Genomic DNA, 16,583 nt, shown 5'->3' on the forward strand with positions numbered 1-16,583 from the left:
GTGTGCCATGTTGGAATATGGATTTCTTCCGTGAAGGGTGACCAATCAGGGATTGAAACATTTCGATGAGCGGGATCCATTCATGGAAGTGTGATGGTCCAGGTCAGCTGCAGCTGCCTAAACATTGATAACATACAGTAATAGTATAGTTCTCTCTCCTCGACTCTTCCCAGATAAGTGTTGTGCAGTTCCTCTCCCAACACTGACTGCCTGAATAAGATGAGGTAGCTTCATTTTGAGTTGGAAGGGAAAAGATGATGCTTGCTAGGAGGAGTGGAGGTGGAAGAAGGAGAGAATCAGAAAAGAGAAACTGCTCCTATTGATGTGTACTGTGTATTGTGATTGGTACTGTGCTGGTGGGAAAAGAGACAAAAGAGTTTCCCACCAAAATAAAAGCCTTGTGTGTTGCAGAGTCTTGTGTATTATATAGATAGATATACTGTACTGCTGAGACAACGCAAGAGTTTATCAAAGCTAAAATATTGAAAATTCTTTAATGGCCCCGTCAGTCACCAGATTTCAATCTAGATGAGCAGGCCTTCCATATGCTGAAGACCTTGAAACAAGCAGGAGCTGAAGATGGCTGCACGAGAGGATTGGCAGAGCATCACCAGAGAAAACCCTCGGCACCTGCTGATGTCGATAAGTCGCACACTTCAAGCAATCATTGCATGCTGGGATATACGACAAAGTCCTAAATATGACAACATAGATAGATAGATAGATAGATAGATAGATAGATAGATAGATAGATAGATAGATAGATAGATAGATAGATAGATAGATAGATAGATAGATAGATAGATATTGTGAAGACCTGCGAGTGCATAGCTCTCCAGACACCCGACACAACAGTCATGGGTACAAGTCTCCGCACACAGACGCATATTATTTACATGGGGAAGCACTTTCCCTCGCTCTCCACAGGAATGCACAGTACAATTAAGCACCAAAGGCACAATGCAGCACAGCACTTTTCTTCTACGTCCTGCTCTTCCTCCTCATCTCCCTCTCTTCTGTGCCTCCGCTCTTCCACAGGCAAGCTTCGTCCACCTCCCCCTGACTCTGACTTGTCTCTGTGAGGCAGCTGACTCCTTTTAAGCTGCACCCGGGAGTATTCCAGGTGGTTTGTTAGGGAGGTCTGGAATTACTCTCAGGTGTGGTGAAAGCCCAAAGTAGGCATCTGCAGGTCCACTTGGTGGCATTCCTAGAACCCTAAAGGGCTGAGCTGACCAATACCAAGTCCCATATGGCCCTGTGGGACTCCAAGAGCCCATTGCAGAGGGGCTACCAAATAACAGTTCGGTGGAGATAGTGCTCTTCATAAGTCATCTCTCCTGTCTTTACATTACAGGGGCATCCCATCTGGGTAATAGTGCCAGCCACCATCCATCAGAATATACTGTATATAGATAAATATATATCCATCCATCCATCCAGTTTCCAACCCGCTGAATCCGAACACAGGGTCATGGGGGTCTGTTGGAGCCAATCCCAGCCAACACAGGGCACAAGGCAGGAACCAATCCCGGGCAGGGTGCCAACCCACCACAGAGATAAATATATAGATATATATATATAGATATAAAATATATATTATATATATATATATATATATATATATATATATATATATATATATATATATATAGTATTTCTCTTCTGGTTCATCCTGCTTCCACTTCAAAACTGGTCCTGCCCACACTCAGCCGACACGGCATTTCTCGATTCCTATTCGTCCTCTTCCATGTCATGCACTATACTGGCCTGCTGAGCGTAATCCATCCAACAAGTACTCGTGGTGCTGCCACAGTGGTAAAGTAGCTTTACCACCTTTGCAGGAGTCACCTGTGTCTTTACAACAGCTTCTTACACAGCAAACATCAGAAGCTAAAAATGATCGTGAACACATTCAAGAATACAACTCTTCTCTAGTGTTTGCTTCAATGGGTGCACAGATAACTCAACCTCCTGGCCACGGACCATACTGTTTTAAAATATACGGCCAAATTTATCACCAAATCTCTCCACTATACGCTAACACTTCTACCTCTCCAGGATATGGACAGTTGTATGTTTCTGACACAGCAGAAGCTACTGAAGCACGCTTACAAAATAAAACTCTGCATGCAGCGAAAATGTACTTCTCCAGCAAGATTCCATGCTCAGAACCATCAACCCCTTCGCTAAATCACACAAACACATGCATGAAATCGCTCAGTCCAATCCAACAGCATCTTTACGAATGGTTTTCAAGGAAAACCCTAGGCAGGATTTACGACGATACAATTCCCCAACATGTCACACCGATGTTGCAGTGATTTTCGTCGGAGAAGATGGCGAACTGCCTGCCGAAAGAGACATTTGCATCTATCCCAGAGGCAACTCCTGTAAACAGATTTCCATGCTCAATATGAATTGCGATCCTATGGTTTACCCACTTTTATTCCCTTATGGAGACATTGACTGGCACAAAGATTTTCAACATGTTCCCGATAAAAGAACCGCCAAGCGAATAAGGCTTACTCAATGCCAGTTTTACGCATACAGATTAGCAATGAGGAATACATTTAGTATTTTGCACTCCAGCGGCAAACTATTCCAACAGTACGTCGTAGATGCGTATGTTAAAACAGAGGGTGTACGTCTCAACTATCTCAGATTACATCAACAAGGTCTGCGCGTGGAACAATACAAAGGACTATCAGACTCACTGCAAGCAAACACTGAAAATAACAACGTATGTGTAGGCAAAATGATCATATTACCATCCACATTTCCAGGAAGGCCAAGATACATGCAACAAAACTATCAGGATGCCATGGCCATAGTACGTAAATTCGTAAAGCCTGAATTATTTATCACTTTCACATGTAATCCTGCTTGGCCGGAAATCATACATGCACACTACGTCTTTCAAGAAGTATTTATTTCTTCTTGATTTCTGAATTCCTTTCTCACTGTTTTCCGTTCCTATTCTTACACTGCTGTATGCTACGGCGGGCGTTGGCTAGTATATAATATTGTGGCGAGTGGCTGGGGGTGGTACCCAGCCGGTACACCCTCAAGGACCGGAGGAGGGCTTACGCCTCCTCCACACCACGAGGGGGTGACCGCCCTGGTGGCTTTGGGGACCACGGGAACAGAACTTAGAAGTTCAACCCTAAAGGGGCCCTTTACATATAAAGGAATTGCTCTCTATTTGAGTCAGAACATCAGTTCATCCCCTGCAGTGGGCTGGTGCCCTGCCCGGGGTTTGTTTCCTGCCTTGCGCCCTGTGTTAGCTGGGATTGGCTCCAGCAGACCCCCATGACCCTGTAGTTAGGATATAGTGGGTTGGATAATGGATGGATGGACTTCCAATTAGGTTTTCATCAGAGACTTTTTCTAAATGATCCCAATATGTATGTGTGATAATCTTAAGGTGTGCGAGTAGACCAACTTAGAAGCAGACTTGGCAAGTCCTATAAAACCCACGATAACACATTAACCCTTTAAACTCAGCCTCATTGTTGTCTGTTTTCTGCTCTTTTGATTTAATCGGCTAAAACTTCATCATCCTTCACTCTGCATTTTTAACCTCCATCTAGTGAAATACCTGTTTATTTAAATTATTTTTCACATGCACTCTTGGCTGTTTTGTCTAAAACCATAAAACAATGTGAAGTGACACACATATGAGACACCCGCTGCCTGTTTAGCCCACACTTTCTAAACCACAGATGCAAAATGAGTCAGAAGTTTTCTTTTAAAACATTTTTATTTTCCTGATTCGAAGAATGTCACGCTTTGGCTTTTACCCAGCATACCTGCTGATGTTTCAGAAAGCGCCAACGTTTAGCCACCGAGAACCAATTTACGAGAAACCGCATTTGCAGCTGAGAAGAAGGAAGAGGTACAGAACACTAAGGGAGCCTAAGGGGTGTCTGAGGGAGCCTTCCATGTTGTTACAAACTATTTAGCATCAGGGAATTATTATATTGAAACACTTTTCATTAGGACTACTGTTTGCTTAAACATTTAATGTTAATTAACAGCACTATTAAATATGTGTTGGTGTTGCCGGTGTTCCAGGAAGGCGATGTTTCATATCTCAGGGCACTCTCGATATCATTGAGAGGAGTCACAGTGCACAGCTTGATGGCTACTCCAGTATGAACCAGGAACTGAGAAGGATGGCTGCGAGGACTCAGAGGGCAGATAAGGAGGTGTTTGTTAGAGGAATCTGTGAGCAAGTGACACACCATCTGTGGTCTAGTGACCCACATCCTGCTTACAGAGGAATCAAAGCATTATACACATCTGAATCTGTTTCTCAGAGAGTCACAATCAGGGCGGCTGATGGAATGTTCCTTAGAGATGATGCTGTAGTTGTGACCCACTGGGCTGGCTACTTTGAGCAGATGTTCAAAGCTGATCCTCCGGCTAGGATGTTGGACATCTCTGAGTCCACGGTTGTTGAAGCTGATCCTTCAATTAGCTGTGAGCCACCCAATCTCATTGCGATTGCACTGGTGGTGAACCAGCTGAATGGAGGAAAGACTGCAGGGATCTGTGTTATCCGGGGTGAACTTCTCCAGGCTGGTGGTAAGGCTGTCCTCCTGGCATAGCGAGCAATCTTTGCTTCCATTTGGGAGACGGGTGTCATCCCAACTGACTGAAAAATGGGACTTGTCGTCCCCATCTGGAAAGGGAAGGGTGCGAGGTGCACTGAATGTCTCTCTCAATCCACTGCACACCATTCATGGGAAATCCCATCGGGTCCAAGCACCCATGATGACATCACTTCTGGTTCTGGCACCCATGATGATACAACTACCAGTTCTGGTGCCCATGATGATGTCACTTCTGGTTTTGGTGTCCACGATGATGTCACTTCCGGCTTTGGTGGCTATGATGACAAAATTTCTCGTTCTGGCTCCCATGATGACTCCACTTCTGATCTGATCATCTTTGCACCTATGAATCAGTTCTGGTTTGGACTTTGTACCGAACGCTACTCAACAAAAATGACCCATTTGCTGCCAGGGCATATTATATGGGCGGCTGCCCCAAACCTTTGATGTCTCTTGTTTGTGTATTCTTATCACAATGTCTAGTTCAAGTTCATTTCAGGTCAGGTCAGGTTGGCGTGCATGCACTGGTACAGCGCGTTGCCACACCTGCCAAACAATGAAACAGCTCAGGATCCTGATTGGCAACCAACCAGGCAGACATGTGGTCCAGTCCCATCATCTGGAAATGACCATCTGCAGCCAGGTATTATGTGGGCGTCCCTTGACCTGGTGCAGGTCACCCTCAGGGAATTGCACCACATGGCCGTAGGGCTATAACTGACGCTCCATCACAGTGCAGCTAATGTGCCTCATTCAGGACTCCATGAGCTACATCATAAAGTCAAACCAGTGGTACTCAAGGATTTTCTGATGAGACACAGTACCGATGGAGTCCAGTCTTTGTCTCAGCATGAAGCAGAAGCAGGATACCCATGATGTCCACTGCAGGCAACAGTATTAAGCAAGTCTGTACCATGATTCTGGGCCCCAGTAGACCTTCAGCTCATAAAAATTGGATTACTGTTCATTAACATTCCTTGGTGTAAGCAGAGATGAAGGCTTCCCTGAAAAAAAACAGAGACATTGTATTGCCAAGTGTTAATACAAAGAAGAAATGAGACTCCCATTCAAGTCCACTACCAAGTCTGTACCATGATACTGATGAAGCAGTGACAATTTTGGCCCTGGTAGACCTAAAGGCCCTAAAAAGCAGATGACTGCTTGCTGGTCTTCTTTGGTGCAAACAGAGAGCAGAGCTGCCATATTTATCGCTAGCAAACTGTCTGATGAAGTTTGAAACTTTAGCATGGCCAACACAGCGTGATGCCCCGAGTAGGAAAAGATGGGGGAAGGCAGCAAGTTTTGTACACTGCTTACCCCAAAACACTAGATGGCAGCTCCCCTGGAGTATAGCGGTGCCCCGGATTCCCGCAGGGCATTCTGGGACTTGGAGTGCAGGTTCACAGCCCTGTTGGGTGCCATGGGTGCCACCAGGGGTAGCTGTTGAATGACCAGGAGGAGTCATACTTTCTCTATATCCCAGGAGTACGTGGACAGGAGCCCCGAAGTACTTCCGGGCTGACTAAAGAATTGGAGTTCTCCATCTGACCCGGAAGTGCTGGCAAGTCACGTGGAAGGAAGAACAGAAGCACTTCCAGGTCGGGCACTATATAAAGGACTGCTGAAGACCCAGCAGGTGAGCTGGAGTCAGGAGGTGCAGGACAGAGCTTGCTGGGAGGTGTGGAGGAGAAGATTATTGTGTTTATTGATTGTGTATTAGTGGTGGAGGTGCTTTGGGCACGATTATTAAAAAGAAAGATTGAAATACTTCTCGTGGTTTTTACCTTGTGTCCTGAGCTTCTGTCTGTTGGGTTTAAAGGGGCAACAGCAACCCCTAGCGTTCACAGGGGGAAGGCAGCTACTTGCCCACACTGCCTCCCTCAAAACACTAGATGGCAGCTCCCCTAGAGTGTAGCAGTGCCCCGGATTCCCACAGGGCATCCTGGGCCTTGGAGTTCGGTTTCTCAGCCCTGTTGGGTGCAGTGGGTACCGCCAGGGGAAGCTGTCGAAGGACCTGCAGACTCATCCGCTCCTTATAGCCTGGAAGTATGAGGTAGTCATGAGGGCAGAAGCCCTGAAGTACTTCCGGGCTGAAGAAAATATCAGCTCTTCATTACACCCGGAAGTGCCAGCTAGTCATGTGGTCAGAAGGACAGAAGCACTTCCGTGTCAAGGACTATTTAAAAGACTGATGGGAACCCAGCAAGCGAGCCGGAGTTGGGAGTTAGAGGACAGAGCTTGCTTGGAGGTGTAGAGGAGAGATTTTGAGAGTTAAATATCCATCCATCCATCCATTATCCAACCCGCTACATCTTAACACAGGGTCACTGGGGTCTGCTGGACCAATCCCAGCTAGCACAGGGCACAAGGCAGGAACAAATCCCAGGCAGGGCGCCATCCCACCGCAGGGCGCACACACTAGGGACAATTTAGGATTGCCAATGCACCTAACCTGCATGTCTTTGGAGTGTGGGAGGAAACCCATGCAGACACGGGGAGAACATGCAAACTCCAATCAGGGAGGACTCGGGAAGCGAACCCGGGTCTTCTAACTGCGAGGGAGCAGCGCTACCCACTGCGCCACCGTGCCGCCCCGAGTTAAATATTACTGTGTTTATTTGTTTATTGTGGCTGTGGTACTCGAGGAGCATTGTACAAAGAAAAGAAGAAATTAAAACAACTTCTTGGTGCTTTTAACACGTGTTGTCAGTGTCTGTGTCATGGGTTAGAGGAGCAACAGTGCCCTCTAGTGTTACAGCAGACACACCGTGTTTCCACATGTGAGCGTTGAAAGCTGTACATCCAACAACTACAACATTTTCACAAAAGTGCATGTAATTGCTGACTTCTCCTCACACAGTATATTGAGAACAAATACATTTAAGATAAGCTCATTGTATTGATTTCACGGTGCTAATCCTTTGTTTTTCATTTTTTCCCCTCTTTTCTTACCTTAGATCCGAGGATTCGTCAGCGCCATCGCACCAAGTACCACTGACTTGGAGGACCTGATAGCATTCCGCTTGTCTGCCACAAACCCAATCGCGGATCCGTGGATTTTTATCATTTTCAGGAAAACGGTGTTCCGTCACCTCCGCTCATTTCTGTGCTGCCGCTTCTCGACGCTGACACTGAAGAGCAAGTCTTATTCGGACTCTTGCAAGCTGCAGTCCGTGCCTTTTAAGGAGCCATCACTTAGCAACTCACATGTGATCCCGTCGTGACAGCTGGGCCTACCTAATTGGAAAATGACAACCAGACCCTACAGTCTGCTGCTGCTGATGTCTACCTGTTAGGGATTGAAACCGTGTGTTCCTGCAGGTCGAAAGGGAAAACAGGCAATGTGAAGCTTGAAAGGGTCTCTGTGGCTAATGAAGGCCATGTGGCTCCATGCCTGACCTAGTGGGACCATGCTCTACAAAAAGTTCAACTTCTGTGCTTAGAACATTCTCAGAAAAGGCTTGAGGATCAATCTGATGTTTCTCTGTTGCTTCCAGAGTCACAGGACAGCTCATGGCCTTCCCGGGTGACACCGTGTGATAAAGTGCGGCTTGATTATCAGAATTGTGTTTGCCTTTGAGCCTCTGAATCAGACCGCTGATGAAGTACTTTACTCTTCTTTGTTGTAAATCATTAAGCTTTGCTGATACGTAGGGATCTCGAACAGATGATTCAATGCAAAACAAATCTAAGTGGTATGTGTAAAGTGGATAAACGCAAGAACAAGAGGAACATTGCTTTTTGGTTTTAATTTATGTTTATTTAATTCATTTGTGTATGTTGTATTGGATTTTACAGACACTCTCTTCATTTACAATGGAAGGCTGTAACATTTGTAATGACACTCATGTTAGACAGAGGGCACTCCACAAATCCAGAATAAACTTCAAGGAAGCCAAAATACTTAAGAAGGGGGGTCTTGAGAACAAAACAGTCACACAAATATGGGCAAAGTACCAGGAGAAAGCAAAATTAACTAATTGAAAATCAACTCTGGCTGCTCCACTGCGTGTAAATAACATCCTTCTCTTCTTGCTCTTCTCTTTTCTGTCAAGTTGTAACGAATCGTCCCTGATGCGCTGAAATGGGCCGATCGCTACCGCTCACCTTCTTAACTTTAAGGCGGCTGATAAACAACAACAACAACAACATTTATTTCTATAGCACATTTTCATACAAAAAGTAGCTCAAAGTGCTTTACATAATGAAGAAAAGAAAAATAAAAGACAAAATAAGAAATTAAAATAAGACAACATTAGTTAACATAGACTAAGAGTAAGGTCCGATGGCCGGAGGGACAGAAAAAACAAAAAACAAAAAAACTCCAGACGGCTGGAGAAAAAAATTAAATCTGTAGGGGTTCCAGGTCACGAGACCACCCAGTCCCCTCTGGGCATTCTACCTCACATAAATGAAATACTCTTCTTTGTTTTTATGGTTCTCACGGAAGGACTTGATGATGATGGTCATGCAGACTTCTGGCTTTTAATCCATCACTGTTGGGACATCACTGTGCTTTGAGTAGATGGACACCGGAAAAGGAAACAGAAGAGAGAGTAGGGGTTAGTACAGATTTTAGAGCCACCATGAATAGTTATTATAGTGAATTGGATATACAGAGTATCAGGATTAAATTACAGTGAAGTTATGAGAAGGCCATGTTAAAGTAATGTGTTTTCAGCAGTTTTTTAAAGTGCTCCACTGTATTAGCCTGGCGAATTCCTACTGGCAGGCTATTCCAGATTTTAGGTGCATAACAGCAGAAGGCCGCCTCACCACTTCTTTTATGTTTTGGTCTTGGAATTCTAAGGAGACACTCATTTGAGGATCTGAGGTTACGATTTGGAATATAAGGTGTCAGACATTCCGATATATAAGATGGGGCGAGATTATTTAAGGCTTTATAAACCATAAGCAGAATTTTAAAGTCAATCCTGAATGATACAGGTAACCAGTGTAGTGACATCAAAACTGGAGAGATGTTCTCGGATTTTCTTTTCCTGGTTAGGATTCTAGCAGCTGCATTCTGCACTCGTTGCAAACGATTTATGTCTTTTTTGGGTATTCCTGAGAGGAGTGCGTTACAGTAATCTAGTCGACTGAAAACAAACGTGTGAACTAATTTCTCAGCATCTTTCAATGATATAAGAGGTCTAACTTTTGCTATGTTTCTTAAGTGAAAAAATGCTTTCTTAGTGATCTGATTAACATGCGATTTAAAATTCAGATTACAGTCAACACTTACCCCTAAGCTTTTTACCTCCATCTTGACTTTTAATCCTAATGCATCCAGTTTATTTCTAATAGCCTCATTGAATCCATTATTGCCAATCACTAAGATTTCAGTTTTGTCTTTATTTAATTTGAGAAAATTACTATTCATCCATTCTGAAATACAAGTCAGACATTGTGTTAGTGAATCAAGAGATTCGCGGTCATCAGGTGCTATTGATAAATACAGCTGTGTGTCATCAGCATAGCTGTGGTAGCTCATGTTGTGCCCTGAGATAATCTGACCTAACGGAAGCATGTAGATTGAGAAGATTAGCGGACTCAGGATAGAGCCTTGTGGAACACCATATTGGATATCATGTGTCTTTGACTTGTAATTACCACAACTAACAAAGAATTTTCTTCCTGTCAGGTAGGATTCAAACCAATTTAAGACCCTGCCAGAGAGGCCCACCCATTGACTAAGGCTAAACAGGATAAGCCAAGATCGCATCTCACCGTACGCCCCTTTTTGAAATGATCAGCTCAGACAGATGAATGAATATACAGTATCTCTCTATATATAAAATCCAACGTCTGTCTGTCTGTCCGCTTTTCACAAGAGAACCACTTAACGGATTTAGATTGGGTTTTTTCTATAATTTGCTTGAACATTCCAATTGATTTTGCGACCTCTCTCATCACACTAAGTATCATAGTTCGCTTGCAGGAGCCATTTATTTGAGCAAATCCAAGAGAGATGCAGGGCCCTCCTCACTCACACATTTCCTTATCTCCGCTTAGCAAGCGAATGAGAGAACCGGGGAGAGCAGGAAGCGTGATGTCAGGAGTGGAGAGTTGGTCTACCTCTGCGTTTTGGAGTGTACCTTGCCTCCGCTTAGCTAGCGATACCTTTTTGTTTATTGATTTTTAAAGTTTATTCTGTTTCACTACTATGGCGGTGCTGCGTGGGGACGGCTAGTACAGTACATATAGAAAAAAAACAACTGTAAGGGAACATCAATAACACTGGTCTGCATAAAAATATTTTTTGTTTGCTACTGGGAACTTCAGAGCATCTCTTTATTCAGTTTTTTACACTGATTTCATATATGAAATCAGAATTAAGCTAGCACGTCAGGTTTTTGAAATACACATCATTGACGTTTTGTCGTTTTTGAATATCAATATAATATATCCATCAATCCATCCATCCATAATCCAACCCGTTATATCTTAACTACAGGGTCACGGGGGTCTGCTGGAGCCAATCCCAGCCAACACAGGATGCAAGGCAGGAAACAAACCCCGGGCAGGGTGCCAGCCCACCGCTGTCAATATAATATATCAACGCGATATCTGAAGTTTGGACTATGTCCCACCAAAATTGTTTTAATGTGTTTATTCTGAAAACAAACCAGAAGATGATACCAGAGACACGTTAAAGTGTATTTATTTCAATTTACCTCAATATAAAAGTGATGGTCACTGTGCTCGAAAATGTTGGAGGCACTTGCTTTTGCACTTGTACTGCACATTTGTCTCTCTTTGCAAGAAACATCATGCTTGGAGTGAATTTTCCCCGATATCGGTTTTCCATCACCTTTATATCTTGATGAACTCTTTCCCCTTGCTCATCTCTGACATCGCTCAGATTTGGTGGAAAAAAGTCGAGATGAGAATGTAAAAAATGCATCTTCCATGACATTCGGGCTCCCATAAGCTGATACGCTTTCAGCAGGTTCTCCACAAGCTCAGTATAATTCTCTGCTCTGTGACTCCCAAGAAAATTCTGGACAACCCGCACAAATGTTTCCCATGCTGCTGGTTCAGTGGGCTTCCGTTCCCTTTTGAACTCATCGTCAACCATCAGTTCACGGATTTCAGGAACAACAAAAACACCTTCCTTAATTTTGGTTTCACTTTTCTTTAAACCAAACTTATTTCTTAAATGCTGAAAAGCATCGCTGTTTCCATCCATCACCTTGACATCATTTTCAAAGTAATGGTGAATCAAACAAACAAAATGTACTGTTATGTTTAACAGTAAAATCTCGACCTACTGCACCGTCATCTCTGAGTTGTGTCATTATGCTTTAGAGTCACATAAGACCTGGTAATCAGTAACAAATATTTTTTTGGCTAATTAAAAATTAATAATTTTTAAATACAATTAATAATGACAAGGTAAACAACTCATTGCTGTTAGTAACGTGTGGCGAATTCTTTTAATTCTCAATGGCATCCTTAGTGGAATTCCCGGTATTTATCAAAATGGTTATCTGCCTTTACTGTCCAGTCACCCCAGTTGTCCAAGACCTGGAACATCATAACTAAAAAACGGGACGTGCTGGATGAAAACGGTTTTCAGATTTGGAGTCAGCAAGTGAAACCTGTTAAAGTAAAGGTGAAAGACTCCCAGTAGCAAAATGCTTGTTGACCAGTGTAAGCAATGGGAAATATATTATTAAAAAAAGAAAGCCAAGAAGATGGAAAACAGCAACAATCCCTTTCCTCCCTCCAACCAACCCAAAATATCTCCAATACATCCAAATAAAAATATATACCAGTAGAAAAATCACACCCCTAGTCCCCTTCTGAAGTTCACACACAAGCCCAAAGTTCCAGCCAACTGTTGACAGCAGGTGAATGTATTATAGAATGCCGGCTGACCCAAAAAAGTCGAAATCTTCAGCTGTAAATTGTTTCTCAGTCAGTCTGCACCATTGTAAAAATAAAAGGGACTTTATGAGGTCACCCAAGTCCGCTAGATATAACGGAATGTAAAGATGCACATTCCTAGAGCGAATCGCTGACCTCCACCTATACAGACAGGTCTTTGGGAGCTGCTGAACCTTTTTCCTCGGCCTGGGCAGATGCTGATCAGTTTAGATAGGTCTTATCCTTCTTTTGTTCCTCAATGGCTGTTCTCTTCTCCTTTTGAAAACAGCACCATTTATGCAAATTTCACCAGAAAAAATCATGAGTGGCTTCCCTTGGACTTTCTTGTATACTCAGATATGGGGATGGATATTTGGCGCAGTGGGTAGCACTGCTGCCTCGCAGTTGGGAGACCTGGGGACCCGAGTTCGCTTCCCGGGCCCTCCCTGCGTGGAGTTTGCATGTTCTCCCCATGTCTGCGTGGGTTTCCTCCGGGCGCTCCGGTTTCCTCCCACAGTCCAAAGACATGCAGGTTAGGTGGATTGGCGATTCTAAATTGGCCCTAGTGTGTGCTTGGTGTGTTGGTGTGTTTGTGTGTGTCCTGCGGTGGGTTGGCACCCTGCCCGGGATTGGTTCCTGCCTTGTGCCCTGTGTTGGCTGGGATTGGCTCCAGCAGACCCCCGTGACCCTGTGTTTGGATTCAGCGGGTTGGAAAATGGATGGATGGATTATACACATTAAAGAACCGTCAACAAAAAATCAAATCAAATTAATAATATATTGAACAATTATTATAAAAGTAAAGTGGAAAGTGGAATAAAATTGGACTCTGCAGCTGCACAAATAAAAAAGTATCACTTCCAGTTAGCGGAAATAGCTCAAAAGTCGATAGAAATCTATGTTTTGTACCTAATACTTGTATGCAAAATTTGGTTGACCTAAGTAAAAGCGTACTCAAGTTATCGTGTTTACACACACAGACGCACACACACGCACAGACATAATTCCAAAAAATGGTATTTTCAGACTCTGGGAGGGCAAAAACGTTGAGATTCATCAAAATCTCGAAAATGGAATTTCTGGATTATTGTAAAAATTTCCAATACTTCCTATACGAGAAAGTGTAGGGCATCCATTGGCTCATCACTTAACTGACTGAAAGCCCAAAAGGTTATCAAGTGCAGTGGACCCCTCAGACGAGCGACATGGCCTCCCTCTGGTGCAGCACCTCTGGGAGTGAATAGTTACTGTGATGGCGTCTGCTATACTCGAGAGATTAGACAACTAATATTGAATCTCCAAATGAAAACTGAACTCTGTGTTTGTTGTGGAGCTGTAAGATGAACAAAAAAATGAAACCTCGTCAAGCACCCGGTAAAGGCAAATCACAATTTCATGTAATGTCAAATATGGCTGTAAATATAAATCAAATTATGAATAAATGAGTCACTGTGCCCGTACCCTTGTAACACCCTGTCTGTTTTCTGGTGAAAATGTTTTGTTCTTTCTTTGTCATTATGGGTAATTGATTGTAGATTTTTCCATTTAAAATGTAGAGAAAAGCCAAGCAAAATGACACCTTTTATTGGCTAACTAAAAAGAAATATAAATATGTATAAAAGATATATAAAATGTATAAAAGATATACAATATGCAAGCTTTCGAGGCAACTCAGATGACTAAAGATAACTGACTGTGATAGGGTCCTAGGTTATCCTGTTTTCACCTTTATATTATAACTAGCAGGAGTACCCGGCGTTGCCTGGGAATCTATAACTGGTGAATTTCCTAAATGAAAGAAACAGAACATAGAAATAGAACAAACAGTTTTCTGATTGACATTTTATTGTAATAGGTAATATAAGTGGTCATTCCAGAGCCTTTGGATACACTATATTTTTTTGTTTTGCCTTGTGGTGCGAAAATGAACAAATTCTGAGGACTGCCCACTGTAGAACATGCTACATAGAGTTGTGGGTGTGAAAAGCATGGATTTTCCAAACTGATGCGTTTAACTTCCAGTGATTGTCCTTGAGCCTTATTAATTGACATAGCAAAAGCCAAACGAACATGAAATTGTAGCAGTTTGAAATCAAAGGGTAAATCATTCGGAATCAGCGAAATTCTTGGTTTGAAAACATCTTCACGTCTTGCGCAATGTTTCAGACACCCTTCTAATAGACTTTTTTCTGGCATCGGAAGTGGACTTTCTAATTCTTTTTTCAGTGGCATGGGTATTTAAGCGAAAAGCAGGACAATTATAATGTGTTACATGGTATGATGTACGGAATAAGCACCACAGTGAGATGAATGTACGTTATTTACAATACGTCGGCAAGCGAACAAATAGCACCAGTCAGTCAGAAAGACCAAGACTGAAATCGTACTGTGAGTCGGAAAGCGAGCAAATAGCACCACAAATATGGGGCGATGAGCCAAAGTCGGAAGAAAAGAGGCTTAGTAGTGCAATTGCATTGAGTGTAGCCTTGGCTGCTGGTCAGTGATTGGGAAGATGCGATGCAAAAATAGTGATTTTTGATTTTTCTTCTGTGCCTATGGATTCCAGTGCTCACTGGGTCGTTCACGTTTAACATCCATACGGCAGTTCCCCTTCACCTGATGAAAGCAGTCGGCCTTCTCATACTTGGACACTTCTGCCATCTGTTGTCAATTTAAAGAAACATTGGTAAAGAGCGATGCACAGGGACCAAACGTGCCGCTAGATGGCACCGGCGTTAACGTCTGTTGCAATATACGGCCATCTTGTCGATGATAAGTAAGGAACGTGTGCCGAATGTTGTGTTGGTGTAAAGGTGCCCTGCGCTTCACCATGAACATTTTTCCCAACCAAACATACCCCATGACCTCCTCCTGGTCACAAAGGAGCCCCATCCCCATTTTGGTGGCGATCGGACTCCTGGTGCAGATTTGTATGGTGGACAAACAAACAAACATACATACACACATACATCCACTCTGCTTTATATATTAGATAGATACTCTTTATTATGTCGACTTTACCAGAACGCACCAATCCCATCAGCCCTTGAATGTTACACTGTCTCTTTTCTAATTATGCCCAATGGCAACAAGACAGAATACTAGAACAGGCAGGATAGGGAAAATTCCATATTTTAGTTTGTGTGTAGTTAACACTTTCACCCATGCTGGTTTCATTTCCATTCCGTGTATTCTGGTGACCTCCCAACAACCTAAGTGTCATGACTCCGGAGTCTCAAAAGCATAAAAGTCCCAAAGCACTTTCAAAGTTTGCCAGTCTAAACAGCAACCAGATACAAAATGTTCCTTGAAAAATCTTTACTAAATAAAAGTTTTATTTTAAGAAAAGGCTCTACAGTACACAAAGCTCATAAAAGCATAAAGGAATTGCCTGAAAAGGCAAAGCAAACCACAGCAAACAAAGTCTCAAAACAGAATCCAAAGGCAAAGTCAAAAACAGAGTACAGGTTCAAAAAATCCAGGAATTTACAAAGCAATAGCAAAGGTACAGTTACGTAACTACAAGAAACACTCCACTCCCGAACGTGCTGAAAATGAACCACCAGGAACCATGGAAGGCCCTCCAATACATAGGAAGGAGGGCAGTTCCTGCCAGTCCCTTGGGGAATCACCCACACAACACATGGAACATAATCTAGGCATTTACCAATAACAAATGGACACAAAGAAAAATGTACATAATAAACCAACGATTAATGAATAGAAATGAATGGCACAAAATTTGACCAACCAGACAAGAAACACAACTTTGAACCTCAGCCAGGGCAGAAGTGCTGGCTGAAATGTGACACCAAGGACATTAAGCGGAGAGGCTGATCAGCTGTTCTCAATTGGCCCCACGTCAGTGAATGTACCCTGTGATTGGCGCCCTGTTCCATCTTGAATCCAGTATTTCCAGGACGGGCACTGGCATCTATTAACTTGTTTAGCAGACAATTTTAGTCAAAGTAACTCACAACAGAGGTCAACATAATCTGCTTAGCAGCAGGTGTTAGAGGACAAGGGAACAAAATGGATCAACCCAAGTGAAGAGCCCAGAGCAAAACACAAGTGAGTGAGACTTCCTTGCTTATA

The 16,583-nt window shown here is 43.2% G+C and overlaps 1 protein-coding gene across 1 annotated transcript in view; it reads left to right on the top strand.

Annotated features, from left to right (window-relative positions):
• ptgir (prostaglandin I2 receptor) overlaps window positions 1-8,367 on the top strand; it is a 156,675-nt gene extending 148,308 nt beyond the window's left edge. The window contains exon 2 of the mRNA XM_051934314.1: window positions 7,574-8,367. Within this exon, the coding sequence (XP_051790274.1) occupies window positions 7,574-7,840 (267 nt within the window). The 3' untranslated portion in view covers window positions 7,841-8,367. The remainder of the gene's footprint in view (window positions 1-7,573) is intronic.
• The last annotated feature ends 8,216 nt before the right edge of the window (window positions 8,368-16,583 follow it).

This window comes from Erpetoichthys calabaricus, chromosome 1 (genome assembly GCF_900747795.2).
Source record: "Erpetoichthys calabaricus chromosome 1, fErpCal1.3, whole genome shotgun sequence".
In the NCBI taxonomy this organism is placed as follows: domain Eukaryota; kingdom Metazoa; phylum Chordata; class Cladistia; order Polypteriformes; family Polypteridae; genus Erpetoichthys; species Erpetoichthys calabaricus.